General features: G+C 44.9%; 1 protein-coding gene across 3 annotated transcripts; it reads right to left on the bottom strand.

The window, feature by feature from the left end:
• Positions 1-5,781: 5,781 nt before the first annotated feature.
• Positions 5,782-11,446, bottom strand: LOC123050545 (pentatricopeptide repeat-containing protein At4g19440, chloroplastic). 3 transcript variants are annotated; one of them, XM_044473338.1, is made up of 4 exons: positions 8,712-11,446; positions 8,280-8,369; positions 7,340-7,795; positions 5,782-6,057 (listed from the first exon to the last, which is right to left on the bottom strand). In XM_044473338.1, exon 1 carries the CDS (start codon positions 10,662-10,664, stop codon positions 9,006-9,008), a length of 1,659 nt encoding a protein of 552 aa, XP_044329273.1. In that variant the 5' UTR covers positions 10,665-11,446; the 3' UTR covers positions 5,782-6,057; positions 7,340-7,795; positions 8,280-8,369; positions 8,712-9,005. The 3 variants fall into 3 exon arrangements, with proteins under 3 accessions (XP_044329273.1, XP_044329267.1, XP_044329259.1); XM_044473332.1 differs by having other exon boundaries at positions 5,782-7,795; XM_044473324.1 differs by lacking the exon at positions 7,340-7,795.
• Positions 11,447-12,781: the final 1,335 nt, after the last annotated feature.

The following is a 12,781-nucleotide window of genomic DNA, read 5'->3' as shown; positions in this document are numbered from 1 at the left end:
CGCGCCCCTTCCACCGCCGACGGGCCAAGCTGACCCAACAGCTCCCGGCGCCCTGTTTCTCCGTGCCGCGCCCGATGCCCCGCCGGCAACCTTGACCTCCAGCCATGGCGCTCGCGCCTCCTCTTGCCGGCCTACTTCGCGCCGTCGTCTCCCTCCGGCTGCCCCGAGCTGTTCCTCATCATCGATGTAAGCGCCGCCCTATTTCCCCTCTCTTCCCTGCCTCGCCTAGCTAGCCGTAACCGAAGCCGAGAGCCGGTCGTGGCCATGCCGCCGCGGCCAAGCTCGTTGTCGCCGCTGTCATTAACCGCTGGACGAAATGCTGCTACCGTCATGTTCGTGGAGGCCCCAGGATGTAGCCTGGCCGTTTTCCTCACACAATCTCTTGTTTCACCGGATCCGTCGAGCGCTTGTTTCGGCTGCCGCTAGACCTCGTCGCTGGCGTCCATCCCGGCACCTCCAGCACCAACCACTAGCCCAACTCGATGTGCGCCAACGCGCTCGTCCTACTGATGCTCGTGGGTGACCGAATGGTCGCCGGAACACAACTCCGGCGAGCCTCCACCGTGTACTGTGGCTGCCGGCGACTAAACACCAATGCGCTGACGTGGCACCATTAACCCAGCTACTAATGACGCCCTATGCCCCTGACAAACGGGACCCACACCTATTTAATTATAGACATAATTAACAGACTAATTAAACTAATCCTGATAGCCACTGGCGGTGGGCCATGCAACTGTAGCGATTAGGTTTAACTCCAATAAAATTTGTTAGTAATTTGACCCACTCACCACTAGGCCCCACCCTGGCAAACTAAGTTAATTAGTTTAAATAAACTCTTTTAATATTGCCACAGTCTATGACATGTGGCCCCTCCTTGACTAGTCAAAGTGCTGACTGTGTATCACCTAGCCAATGACAGATGGCTCCCACCTACACTGTTCATTGTTGACCTAAGCCACTTTGACTACTGAGAAAGCAGTTGACTAGACCCACCAATCAGTCTCTAACTGGGTGTAATACTGGGTGCACTTAACGAAATAGCTATTTAATAATTTGAATTTAATTAAATATACTAATGTCAGAAATATATTAAAACTTTGAAAATTAATATAAAATAATCTGTAGCTCAGATGAAAATACTTTGTACATGAAAGTTGCTCAGAACAACGAGACAAATTCGAATACGTAGCCCGTTCGTCCGCCACACACCCCTATCATAGTGAACATGCAACTTTCTCCCTCCGGTTCAACTGTCCGAAAACGCGAAACACCGGGGATACTTTCCCGGATGTTTTCCCCCCTTCGCCGGTATCACCACCTACCGTGTTACGGCACACCTGGCACCGTCACTTGCCATGTCATGCATCGGTATGCATCTATTTGCATTGTATTCATTGTTTCTTCCCCATCTTCTCTCCGGTAGACTACGGGACTGACGCCGCTGCTGGTGCTTCGATTGGCGATCGACTACGTTGTTGATGACCCCTCTTTGCCAGAGCAACTAGGCAAGCCCCCCCCCCCCCTCCTGATCAACCCGATATCGCCTATTCATTCTCTTTACTGCTTGCATTAGAGTAGTGTAGCATGTTACTGCTTTCCGTTAATCCTATTCTGATGCATATCCTGTCTTTGCTACCACTGTTGTTACCTTTACCTGCAATCCTAAATGCTTAGTATAGGATGCTGGTATTCCATCAGTGGCCCTACATTCTTGTTCGTCTACCAAGCTATACTATCGGGCCGTGATCACTCGGGAGGTGATCACGGGTATATACTTATATACATAATATGTTATACTTGGTGACTAAATTCGGGTCGGCTCATAGAGTACCCGCGAGTGATTCACGGATTGGGACCAAAAGGATGTTTGTCCCGACGGCCCTCTGAGTGGACCTTTGTGGCGGAGCGACAGGGCAGGTTGAGACCACCTAGGAGAGAGGTGGGCCTGGCCCTGGTCGGCGTCCGTGGTTACATCAATTAACACGCTTAACGAGATCTTAATATTTGATCTGAGTCTGGCCATTGGCCTATACGCACTAACCAACTACGCGGGAACAGTTATGGGCACTCGACGTCGTGGTATCAGCCGAAGCCTTCTTGACATCAGCGACTAAGCGGCGCGCGCCGGATTGGACCGTAAGCCTGCGCTTGTATTAAGGGGGCTAGGTCTACTTTCGGCCGCGTTCACAATGTGCAGGTGTGCAATGGGCGATGGGCCCAGACCCCTGCGCGCATAGGATTTAGACCGGCGTGCTGACCTCTGTAGTGTGCCTAGGTAGGGCTGCGATGTGTTGATCTTTCGAGGCCGGGCATGACCCAGGAAAGTGTGTTCGGTCAGAGGGGTCGAGCGTGTTGTGTTATGTGGTGCACCCCTGCAGAGAAGTTTATCTATTCGAATAGTCGTGTCCCTCGGTAAAAGGACGACTCAGAGTTGTATTTCGACCTCATGACAACTAGAATCAGATACTTAATAAAACACACCCTTCCAAGTGCCATATACAACCCGGTGATTGCTCTCTAACAGGGCGACGAGGAGAGGATTGTCGGGTAGGATTATGCTATGCGATGATACTTGGTTAACTTACCATCTACTCTCTTCTACTGCTTCAAGATAGAGGCTACCAGAAGCGTAGTCTTCGATAGGACTAGCTATCCCCCTTTTATTCTGGCCTGCAGTTCAGACCACGGATACTATCCATTTCATTGATACCAATGCATATGTAGTGTAAATCCTTGCTTGCTAGTACTTTGGATGAGTACTCACGGTTGCTTTGCTCCCCCTTTTCCCCCTTTCTATACCCGGTTGTTGCGACCAGATGTTGGAGCCTAGGAGCCAGACGCCACCTTCAACGACTTCTACTACATTGAAGGTGCCTACTACTACGTGCAGGCCGCCGACGATGACCAGGGGTAGTTTAGGAGGATCCCAGGCAGGAAGCATGTGCCTCCTTCGATCTATATCCCAGTTTGTGCTAGCCATCTTATGGCAACTTGTTTAACTTATGTCCGTACTCAGATACTGTTGTTTCCGCTGACTCGTCTATCATCGAGCACTTGTATTCGAGTCCTCGAGGCCCCTGGCTTGTATTATGATGCTTTTATGACTTATTTTATTTTTAGAGTTGTGTTGTGATATCTTCCCGTGAATCTCTGATCTTGATCGTACACGTTTGCGTGTATGATTAGTGTACGGTCAAATCAGGGGTGTCGCACGTTACTCCGTTCTTTATGAACTTAATACTCTAGATGAATGCTGGATAGCGGTCGATGTGTGGAGTAATTAGATGCAGGTAGGAGACGGTCTACTTGTCTCGGACATGATGCCTATATACATGATCATTGCCTTGGATATCATCATGATTATTTGCTCTTCTTTTAGTTGCCCAACAGTAATTTGTTTACCTACCATATGTTATTTTCAAGAGAGAGGCCTATAGTGAAATCTATAGCCCCGGGATCTACTTTTATCCTATATTAAAATCCTAAAAATACATTGCTGCAATTTTATTTACTTTATTTTATGTCGTATTTTTTGTGCTATCTATCTATCACTACACAATTTAATCTTTGCAATTAACCGACGAGGGATTGACAAACCCTTGTTCACGTTGGGTGCAAGGATTTATTATTCTGTGTGCTGGTGCTGCTAACGAGGTGTTGTGTGGTTCTCCTACTGGATTGATAACCTTGGTTCTTAACTAAGGGAAATACTTATCTCTATTGTATTGCATCATCCTCTTCTCTTCGAGGAAATCCCAACGCAACTCACAAGTAGCAATGGCCTGCCGCCATGTCAAACCCCTCGAGAGCATCGGTCGCGGCAGCAGGATAGATATGGAGCTCCTTCTGGGTTGCACAAAAGTCGAGCCACCTCTCAGTCCTTGCGCCTAGTCATGCCCACATCGCCAGCGGTGGCGCTAGTGCAGGAGGAGCTACTACTGAACTTTCCTCCGGATCCGGAGAAGATGGATGAGTAGTGTGCCACCATCTAGAGCCTCGTCGGCTTCGCCAACAATGATGGGGCACAGCCGGCGGGGCCCTCTCAATGGCAGCCAACTTCGCCAGTACAAGGGGCTGATGCGTGGACCGTGGGTGGTGCACCAACGGTGTAGTCCGCTGATGTCTACTACATAACTTATTCTTGTAGACTTATGTTGGGCTTCCAAGCGCGGAGTTTTATAGGACAATAGCAATTTTTCCTCAAGTGGATGATCTAAGATTATCAATTCGTGCAAGGCATAAGATGAAGATGGTCTCTCTCAAACAACCCCGCAGTCAAATACAAGAAATCTCTTGTGTCCCCAACATACCCAATATAATGGCAAATTGTATAGGTGTACTAGTTCGGCGAAGAGATGGTGATACCACTGTAGTATAGATAGTAGATATTGGTTTTTATAATCTGAAAATAAAAGAATAACAATTTAATGAGGCTGACATTGAGCACGCCCTTTGTGTACGCCCCTTGTCCAGGAGGCAGTTGTCGATGGTGAAGATGTATGATCCTTATACTAGAAGAAGCAATTTATCTTCTTCCCGTACCATACTATCACCCAACGCTCCCACTGTTAGAGCCCCGCTCAGCAGCACCATTTAGTACTCAGTTGTTGCCCCTTTCTTGGACCTTACCGGCCGCCGATGGCTAGGCCACTGAAAGCAAGCCTAGAGTAGTGCCGGTTGCGCGCATGCAAAGGGGGGTGGCTTCGTGGTGTCGGGCTTCTCATTGGAGGCGAGGAAACATGGCGATCGAATAGGAAAGAGGACGAGGGTGTAGTGGTGGTGTCCGCCATGGGAGGAACAGGAGGACGAACCGGTGCTCCGGGCTAGAGCGTCCATGACCTAGCTACCACGCAGATTGTGGGGCGAGGGATTGTGTTGGGAGGAGGCGAGCGACGATGGGGAGAAAGGATGATGGCCGTCGCGGGGCTTCGGGGATAAACTGAAGAACCCTATAGAAACATCGCACATTGGTAAGAGCAGCTGGCCCCACCCGCTAGCCACGCTGAATTGGCAAGTGCCCTCAGCGTAGGCATAGTTAGCCACGCATACACTTGGAAGAGATGTAACCTGCAATTTTTATTTTTACTAGGTAATTGCCATGTGTTGCAGCGGAGATATTTTTTTAAGGGAACCGGGATACATGTTCTAATAGTTGAACACCAATTTTGGTTTTTTTTTGTAATAACATATAAGTTTAGGATTTCTATTCACGTCATGAAGCAATGTCTCCTTTTATATCGATTATTAATTATATTTTCCTTCTTCCGCTCACTATCTTCATCTCTCCACCTCCTCGATCCAAGCTCACCACCTCTGTCAATGGCACACCCGGCTCAGAATCCCCCTCCCACCACCATACACACTTTGAATTTCAAGCAACTAACCATGTAACTGTATTACAATTTATAATTGGAGTTATGAAATAGAGTAGCAAAGAAAGCTACTTGCTCAAGGAAGATACATTTTCATGTGGTTAACAAAATCTGCAAGTAATAGAAATCATGCTTAGTTTTATTTCCAGACGCTCTTACCCTGATTATGATTTGGTGGCGCACCTATATTTTACCAGTATCTTAAGTAAATCCATGGCTCAGAGTTGTACAACCTCCAAACATCTTATATTTAGGAATGGAGGTAGTATTTCTTTCTGGTTGTAAACCGTGCTTGGGACACATGTTATAACTGGTATTCAAAGGATCACATACACACTACTAATATCAGTTAGATCTCTAATTTCAAATACATGTACACTTCCAAACAAACTGCACAAGCAGAAAATGAGCTGAAATTTCGATTTATATAGCCGTACCATAACATCAGTAAGAAAATGAAAATTTCTCATATTTGCATAAATCCATGAGAACAAAATTCACATACTTCAGTGCTCAAAGTCAGCAACCGAGGATTATTCTTTGTCTTGTCAGCATGCTAGATAGCCAAAGTCAGCACTCAACAGTTGTTGAATTGTTATAGGTTGGAACACAAAATTTTGAGATAGATTCTTTTGCTTGCTTCATGAACTCATGCATCATAGTATCATACGAAAACGGCAAACTGCAGAGAGAGAAACAATATTATCTTCTGTAATGATCACCTTGGTTCGCAATTAACAACTTAAGCATAGATACTAAGATACCATCCTAGCACATGATCAATTTGCTTCATAGTTGAACTATGCAACACAAATAACATTTTACATCCAGCAAATAGTACATAAATGAAGTAGTTTAACTTTACATATGTTTACTTATTACGGGTCATAGGTAAATATTGAAGCAATATATATTTGCAAGGTCTGAACTACAAATAGGTTGGATAACTTATACTGAGAGATTAGGTTGCTGATAGAATTATAATACAAGTAGCTATCCTAATTAAAAGAAGTTCACCGTGTGCCGAATACTCCAAGTATGTGACAGAATTAAATAAAAATGGGAAGCACAATATGCTGCAATAAGTAACCAGATTATGTATAACATCAGAGAACTGAAATATTAAACTTGGTAAGGTGTCATAATCAAAATGACGATTATCTCAGCATAGTCAACCTGGATTGTACAACCCAGAACATGACTCCATGCACAGAAGCTAACAAGAAATTATACAGTGTACGAACTTTTAGCTAACAACTCTTGGCAATGCAGAAGACCCAAATGATGTGTAACAGGTAAATATAAGCAATTCTAAGAGATGATGCTTTAACTAAAAAGTCCAAGCAGTACATAACTCAAGTAATTTTGAGCATCTACAGGTACACTTTGATTTGAACATGGCAAGGAGAGCACATGACCAACCAAGCACACAACAATGGAAATAAAAGGAGCTGGAACATGGCACTACAATTAGCTTGCATTACAAACTGCATTATCAAAACAGACACATGAGACGGCATTCTTGATTTAAGTTACAGAATAGCAGAAGACGCTACTAATTTTATTTTATTTTATCAAATCAATGTAGATGGACCCATAAATGAGTGCAAAAATGATACTCCCTCCGTCCCAAAATAAGTTGTACTAAAGTTGAGACACATATTTTGGGACGGAGGGAGTAGAACTGTGCAAAAATTCAGTTATTAGTTGCCTAATCTGACAAGAAAGTGGAGATGGCAGTTAGCAGAAAAATTCTAAAATCTGTGGTAACTAAAAGGGCACCTATCTCCATGGCCCACATTATGAGAGAAAACCACATCAAATAGAGGATGAACATGCATGAACTTCCTGGAGAATCCAATGTTGTAGAAAAAATGCATATGCAAGTGAATACAGCCGAGCTCCAGCCCATGAAGTTGAACCTCTGTATGTCTGCATCGGTGGAGCAGAAGCTGCTCACTCACCTGAAGGTTGCTGGACGGGATCAGTTTGAATGGCAGCTGCCTGAACCGGATCGCGGCAGGTACGAAAGACAAGGGGCCAGCATGGTCAATGTCATGGTCGTTGGTGCCTCACTCCCCTGGTCATGGTCACGGTTGCCGACACCAGCGTCGACGTCTCGCCCTCGACATAATCCTGATCAACCCCTCCCAACGCTCGACCTTGCGGACCCCCGTCAGCAGTGAGCGCAATGTAGACACCACGGCGTCTCCTCCACCCGGCGCCTCAGCACTGGAGATCCTCCTCCACCTCGTTACACCCGCAGGTGGCGGCGGTGGCCTTGACGGTGGCCGAGATGCGCCTCCTTGAGCGTTCCAATGGAGACAGGTGTGCAAATCTCCCCGAATGGCGTCACGCTCCTCGTGTCAGGGATCGGTGTGGCGATTGAAGTTGGAGAGAAGGAGCAGCGGCGGGGAACCCTAGAGAGTTGGATGAGGCGTGTATTTTTTCTTCTGTCTTTTTTCACGGCAGCGTGGGTGGGAGGGGATGAACCAATAAAAAAACAGACGGGCGGATGAAGCTTTGGAGCAGAACGCGGTCCGTTGGCAGGAAAAGGAACCTTGCGTTCTTTTTAAATATAGTAGAGAAGTACAGATTTTGCAGTGATGTACAAAAGAAACGAAATGAACTTGATATTTTTGTGCAGAAGCACAAACGGACATATTTTTGCCCTAAGTTTGGAGGTTAAATTTCTTACAAAAACGTACATTTACAAAATATTACAGAAATTAATATAATTTGTACGCATGTTGTTTATTTCTTTTAGTTCAAACTTTCAATTTCAAACTCACTCGTGTCCATCTCAGAAAAGGGACTACAAACCTAATGCTGATTCATATGAACATGGGGAAGAATTAATGTGTTCAATGATAGTCCTATGAGTACAAGAGAAGAAATCATTACCTTCTGTAACTTGAAGCAGGTAATTCCTTTCAGTCATCATCTATCCACTGAGAGGCAATCAAGGTGTTGTCATTGTCAACCAAAGTTAGGCTGTGTAAGCAGGTACAAGTCAATGCTTATGCATAACGTGTTATTATTTTTCCATTGTCAAGGGAAGGCATAAAAGATGTCCTGCTTGAGAACAAGATTATTTGCTTCACATGTTCTAATTTCAGAATACTATTGGGTGCTATACCAAGAAAAAAAAATAGGTAGAGTGTTTTCAGCTACACATTAGCATGAATAAACAATCATGATGCAGTGCACAGCACAAAATTTGTTACAAATCATGTACACAGTACTATCTGTCACTGTCGATTTATAAAAGGAACTCCATGTAACTATGGCAGGCAAATAAAAAACTAATTAATTGGGTAAAAGTGTATATTTTACCAATTATGAACCTTCAAGGCAATCTGGTGCTTCTGTTGGGCACCCCCCACATGCCACAAGGTAGCAGCTTGATGAGCAACTATACATTACCATAAATAAACTTTAAGCGCAACCTGCTGCTGTTGGATAGCTGTCCAAGATAAGAGATGAATGGACTCGGTTGATGTTCCTGCTAGATGAGAAAGCTATCTAGCCAATAGCAAGGCGAGGGCCTCTGTGGTCTCTCTAGTTCCCTTTCATGCTTGGATGGGTCTGTTCAGAAAACAGTCTTCCTTATGGTTCCTTAATCAAACATCATTCACTGGAAGTAGCTTCTTTCTGGCACCAAGGTCTGGTTATCCTATTAACTAATGCATTGTACAAACAATCATTCTGTGTCAAAACACTTGATATTTCAGCAGGCAGTTCTGTAGCCTTGTCCAATGGATCCACTTGAGAAAACCCTGTAACTAGTGTATTGTAAGTAACGTTGTCAGGAACAATTCCTGAGCTCAGCATCTCATCAAAAAGCTTGGAGGCTTCTTCATTATTACCAGATTTACAATAGGCATACATCAGAGTGGTATAAGTAAACTTATTTGGAGGTATACCCCTGGACCGCATTTGCTCCAAGTAATTCATAGCTTCATCCATTTTTCCTATTTTGCAAAAACCATGTATCATAATTGTGTAGCCAATTACTCCCACCTCAATGCTGTTTTCTCTGCTTTGTTCAAACATGGTCTTCGCCTCGTCAACAAGATAAGCATGGAACATCCAGTGCATAAGACTGCAGTAAGTTACATTAGTTGGTCTTATGCCAGCAGACTTCATGGTGTTAAGGACATCAATTGCACCAGAAATGTTACCAACTCTACCATAACCACCAATAAGTGCATTATAGATTACTACATTTGGTTCTAATCCACAGGTCATCAGTTCAGTCAAATATTCATTTGCTTTATGAATATCCTTTATTTTACAATATCCATTTATTATAGTGCCATATGACACTATATCTGGCCGAAGTCCCTCAATTTTCATCTGATCCAGCAGGTGAATGGCCTCTTCCATTTTATCCAAAATGCAATAAGCATGTAGTATTGTATTAAACGTGAAAATATTAGGCTTCAACCCTCTTCTGATCATGTCATCACGGAGTTTAATTGCTTCCTCTATTTTATTGCCTTTGCAGCAACCTAGTATCATTATGTTATAAGTGATGCTATCCAGTTCAAGCCCCTTATTAACCATGGTCCTTAGAACCTCAGTAGCTCCTTCCATGTCCTTCCCCTCACAAAGCCCATGAATCAATGCATTAGAAGTTGCAATATTGACAGACAAACCTTCCTTCAACAACTTCAACCAAATTCCAACTGCTTCTTGGTGTTTTTCGCCCTTGCAAAGCTGCTTCACACAAGCTGTCATGAGAGCATCATTTGGTCGCATACCTCTTATAATCATTTCGCTTATAAGCCTTACCACAGACTTCAAACTTCCAGTCCTTTGGAGAAGCCCTGCAACCACTGAATTAAACAAACCAAAATGAACTACCATCCCAGCCGATAACATCTCCTCCAATATCTGCTCAGCACGCTCCATCTCCCCTTCCTTGCATAGAGCTCTAGCAATCAAGTTGTAAGTCACTGCTGTTGACTTCATCTCCTTTGAGAGCATTTCATCAAACAACCTGATTGCTTCTGAGAAATGCCCCCTCCGACAATGGCAATCAATAAGCTCATTGTAAATGATCTCATTTGGGGTGATTCCTAACCAGCCATGTCCTGCAACACTGCACCAACCTCCCCAAAGCGCTGACTTCTTGCAAGACCATTGATCAGAATGCCAAAGGTGACCACGCTCGGAGTCACCTTGCTCTCTTCCATCCTCTCCTTCAGCCGAAAAGCCTCGTCTACTCTTCCACTCTTGCAAAGTCCATCCATCAGCAGATTGTATGGCACTACACCAGCACATTGCTGCAGCCCAGCATGGACTAACTCTGCAAGCATCTTAAGACCGCCGTCCACCTTTCCAGCCCTGCAAAGGGCCTTGATCATAGAGGTATATGAGTATGCATTCGGAGTGACGTTCTGACGACCACGCATTTCAGCAAACACCTTGCAAGCGGCGTCAAGCTGGCCAGCACGCACAAGAGCTTCAAGGAGCATATTGCAGATCTTAACGGAGGGCGAAGCGCCCCGGGAAGAGAGCACATGGAAGGCGTCCGTGGCACCCCCTGAGGGAACCACGTGCGGAGGAGTTGAGGAAGGTGCTGAGGAGTAAATCCGATGAGGGGATGGAGGAGGCGTCGGCCACAGCCGCTGCGGCAGTGTGGAGGGGGTGGTGATGTAGGAGGCGCCTGATTAGGCGGCGAGCGGAGGGGAGTGTGGAGCGATCGGCCGCGAGGGAGGGGAGGAGGAGCGCGGAGACGCGGGGGGGCAGGAGGTCGTCGGCGTGGGCGTGGCCGTGGCTGGAGGAGGAGGGATCGTTGGAAACAAGGTGGTGAAGGAGGCGGAGGGCGGACGCCGCTGGGAGGGGGGAAGGAAGGGATGAGAGGGCGGATGCCAGACCGCGGTCGCCTAGGCGGCGGAGCAGGCAATCGAGGTCGCGCGACGCGTCAGGTGAAGGGGCGGTGGTGAGCGTCCCCAGAACCTCAGCTGCGGCCACGGCGTCAGCAGAGGACGAGGAGAGCTGGCGGTGGCGGTGGCGGTGGTGGTGGCGGATGGCGAGGAGGAGAGGGTGCTGGGGTGGTGGTTTCATGGCGGATGGCCCATGAGAATGCAAGGCAGTGCAAAAAATGTATTAATGCGCAGAAAAACTAAATCTTGAAAAATCATGTATTCAAAAACGTTCACAGATTCAAATTTTTATAAAACTGAAAAAGTTCATCGGTTTTCAAAAAAAGTTCATCGATTTTCAAAAAAGTTCATCAACTTTGAAAAAAATTCACCGATTTTCAAAAAAAGTTCAACGATTTTCCAAAAATGTTTATCGACTTTGAAAAAAGTTCACTAATTTTCAAAAAAAGTTCATTGAATTTGAGGAAAAGTTCATCGAGATTGAAAAAAGTTCATCAACTTTGAGAAAATAGTTCATCAATTTGAAAAAAGGTTCATCACATTTGAAAAAAGTTCGTCGAATTTGAGAAAAGTTCATCGAACTTGAAAAAAGTTCAGCGATTTTGCGAAAATTTGGTCACCTTTAAAAAAGTTCACTCATTTTAATAAGATAAGAAAGAGAAAAGAAACAAAGATAGAAAATGAAACAGGGAAAACAACTACCTTTTCTGCGTTAATATATAAAGAAAATAAAAAGAACAACCATAGCACATGTGGTTATCTGGTTCAACTGGTTGTTGTGATTGGCTACCTAAACGAACGGGCGTGGTTCGAGTCGCTTGGAGCACCTTTTTTTGGGAATTTTTAAGAAACAGGAAAGCAAGATGGGCCGGCCCGCTATAAAACCAAGTGTACAGGGGGGGTGCGCCCTGTACCAGGCGCCGAATAGGATTTGGCTTCGACGGGCACGGGACGGCTCCTTTCTTCTCGTCAAAAACTCGACTCTCTTTGCTCAGTCCCCTCGTCCGCTATTTGTTATTGGGCTGACTGAGTGGGCTGCGCCCCAGGCCGACTTCTTTTCCTAGGCTCGAGAATTTCCTCACGCCCCCCAGGCCATGGCCTGGGCTGCCTGGGCTGTCTAGTTTTTTTTTGTCTCAAAAAAAAACTAGACAAGCATGTACTAACTCCCTATTATATGCACTCCATGAAATAAAAAACTGCAGCATGAGGAGAATTTAGTCTCCTGACAGCAAAACCTGAACGCATAAACAGTACTCCCTTCTTTTTTTTTTTACTTTTTTTTGCAAAAAAAACCTTCATTTTTATTTACTCTGCATATTTGGTTTGTATCAATTCAAACTTTGATCAAGTTTATACAAAATTATTAACATCCGCAATACCAAGTCAATACCACTAGAATCAACATTGAATATATTTTCACATCACGTATATTTGTTATTGTGAAACTTTATATTATCTATCTATTATATATAATTAAAACAAGAGGCGAATAAGCGATTATGTTCGTCAACA

The sequence above is a fragment of the Triticum aestivum genome, chromosome 1A, assembly GCF_018294505.1.
Source record: "Triticum aestivum cultivar Chinese Spring chromosome 1A, IWGSC CS RefSeq v2.1, whole genome shotgun sequence".
Lineage (NCBI taxonomy): Eukaryota > Viridiplantae > Streptophyta > Magnoliopsida > Poales > Poaceae > Triticum > Triticum aestivum.
Note: the sequence above shows the minus strand (reverse complement) of the source record. Positions and strands in the feature narration are given on the sequence as shown.

Excerpts from the sequence above, each read along its gene's own strand:
- LOC123050545 (XM_044473332.1), bottom strand. The coding sequence starts at position 10,664 with ATGTGCTGGTGTAGTGCCATACAATCTGCTGATGGATGGACTTTGCAA.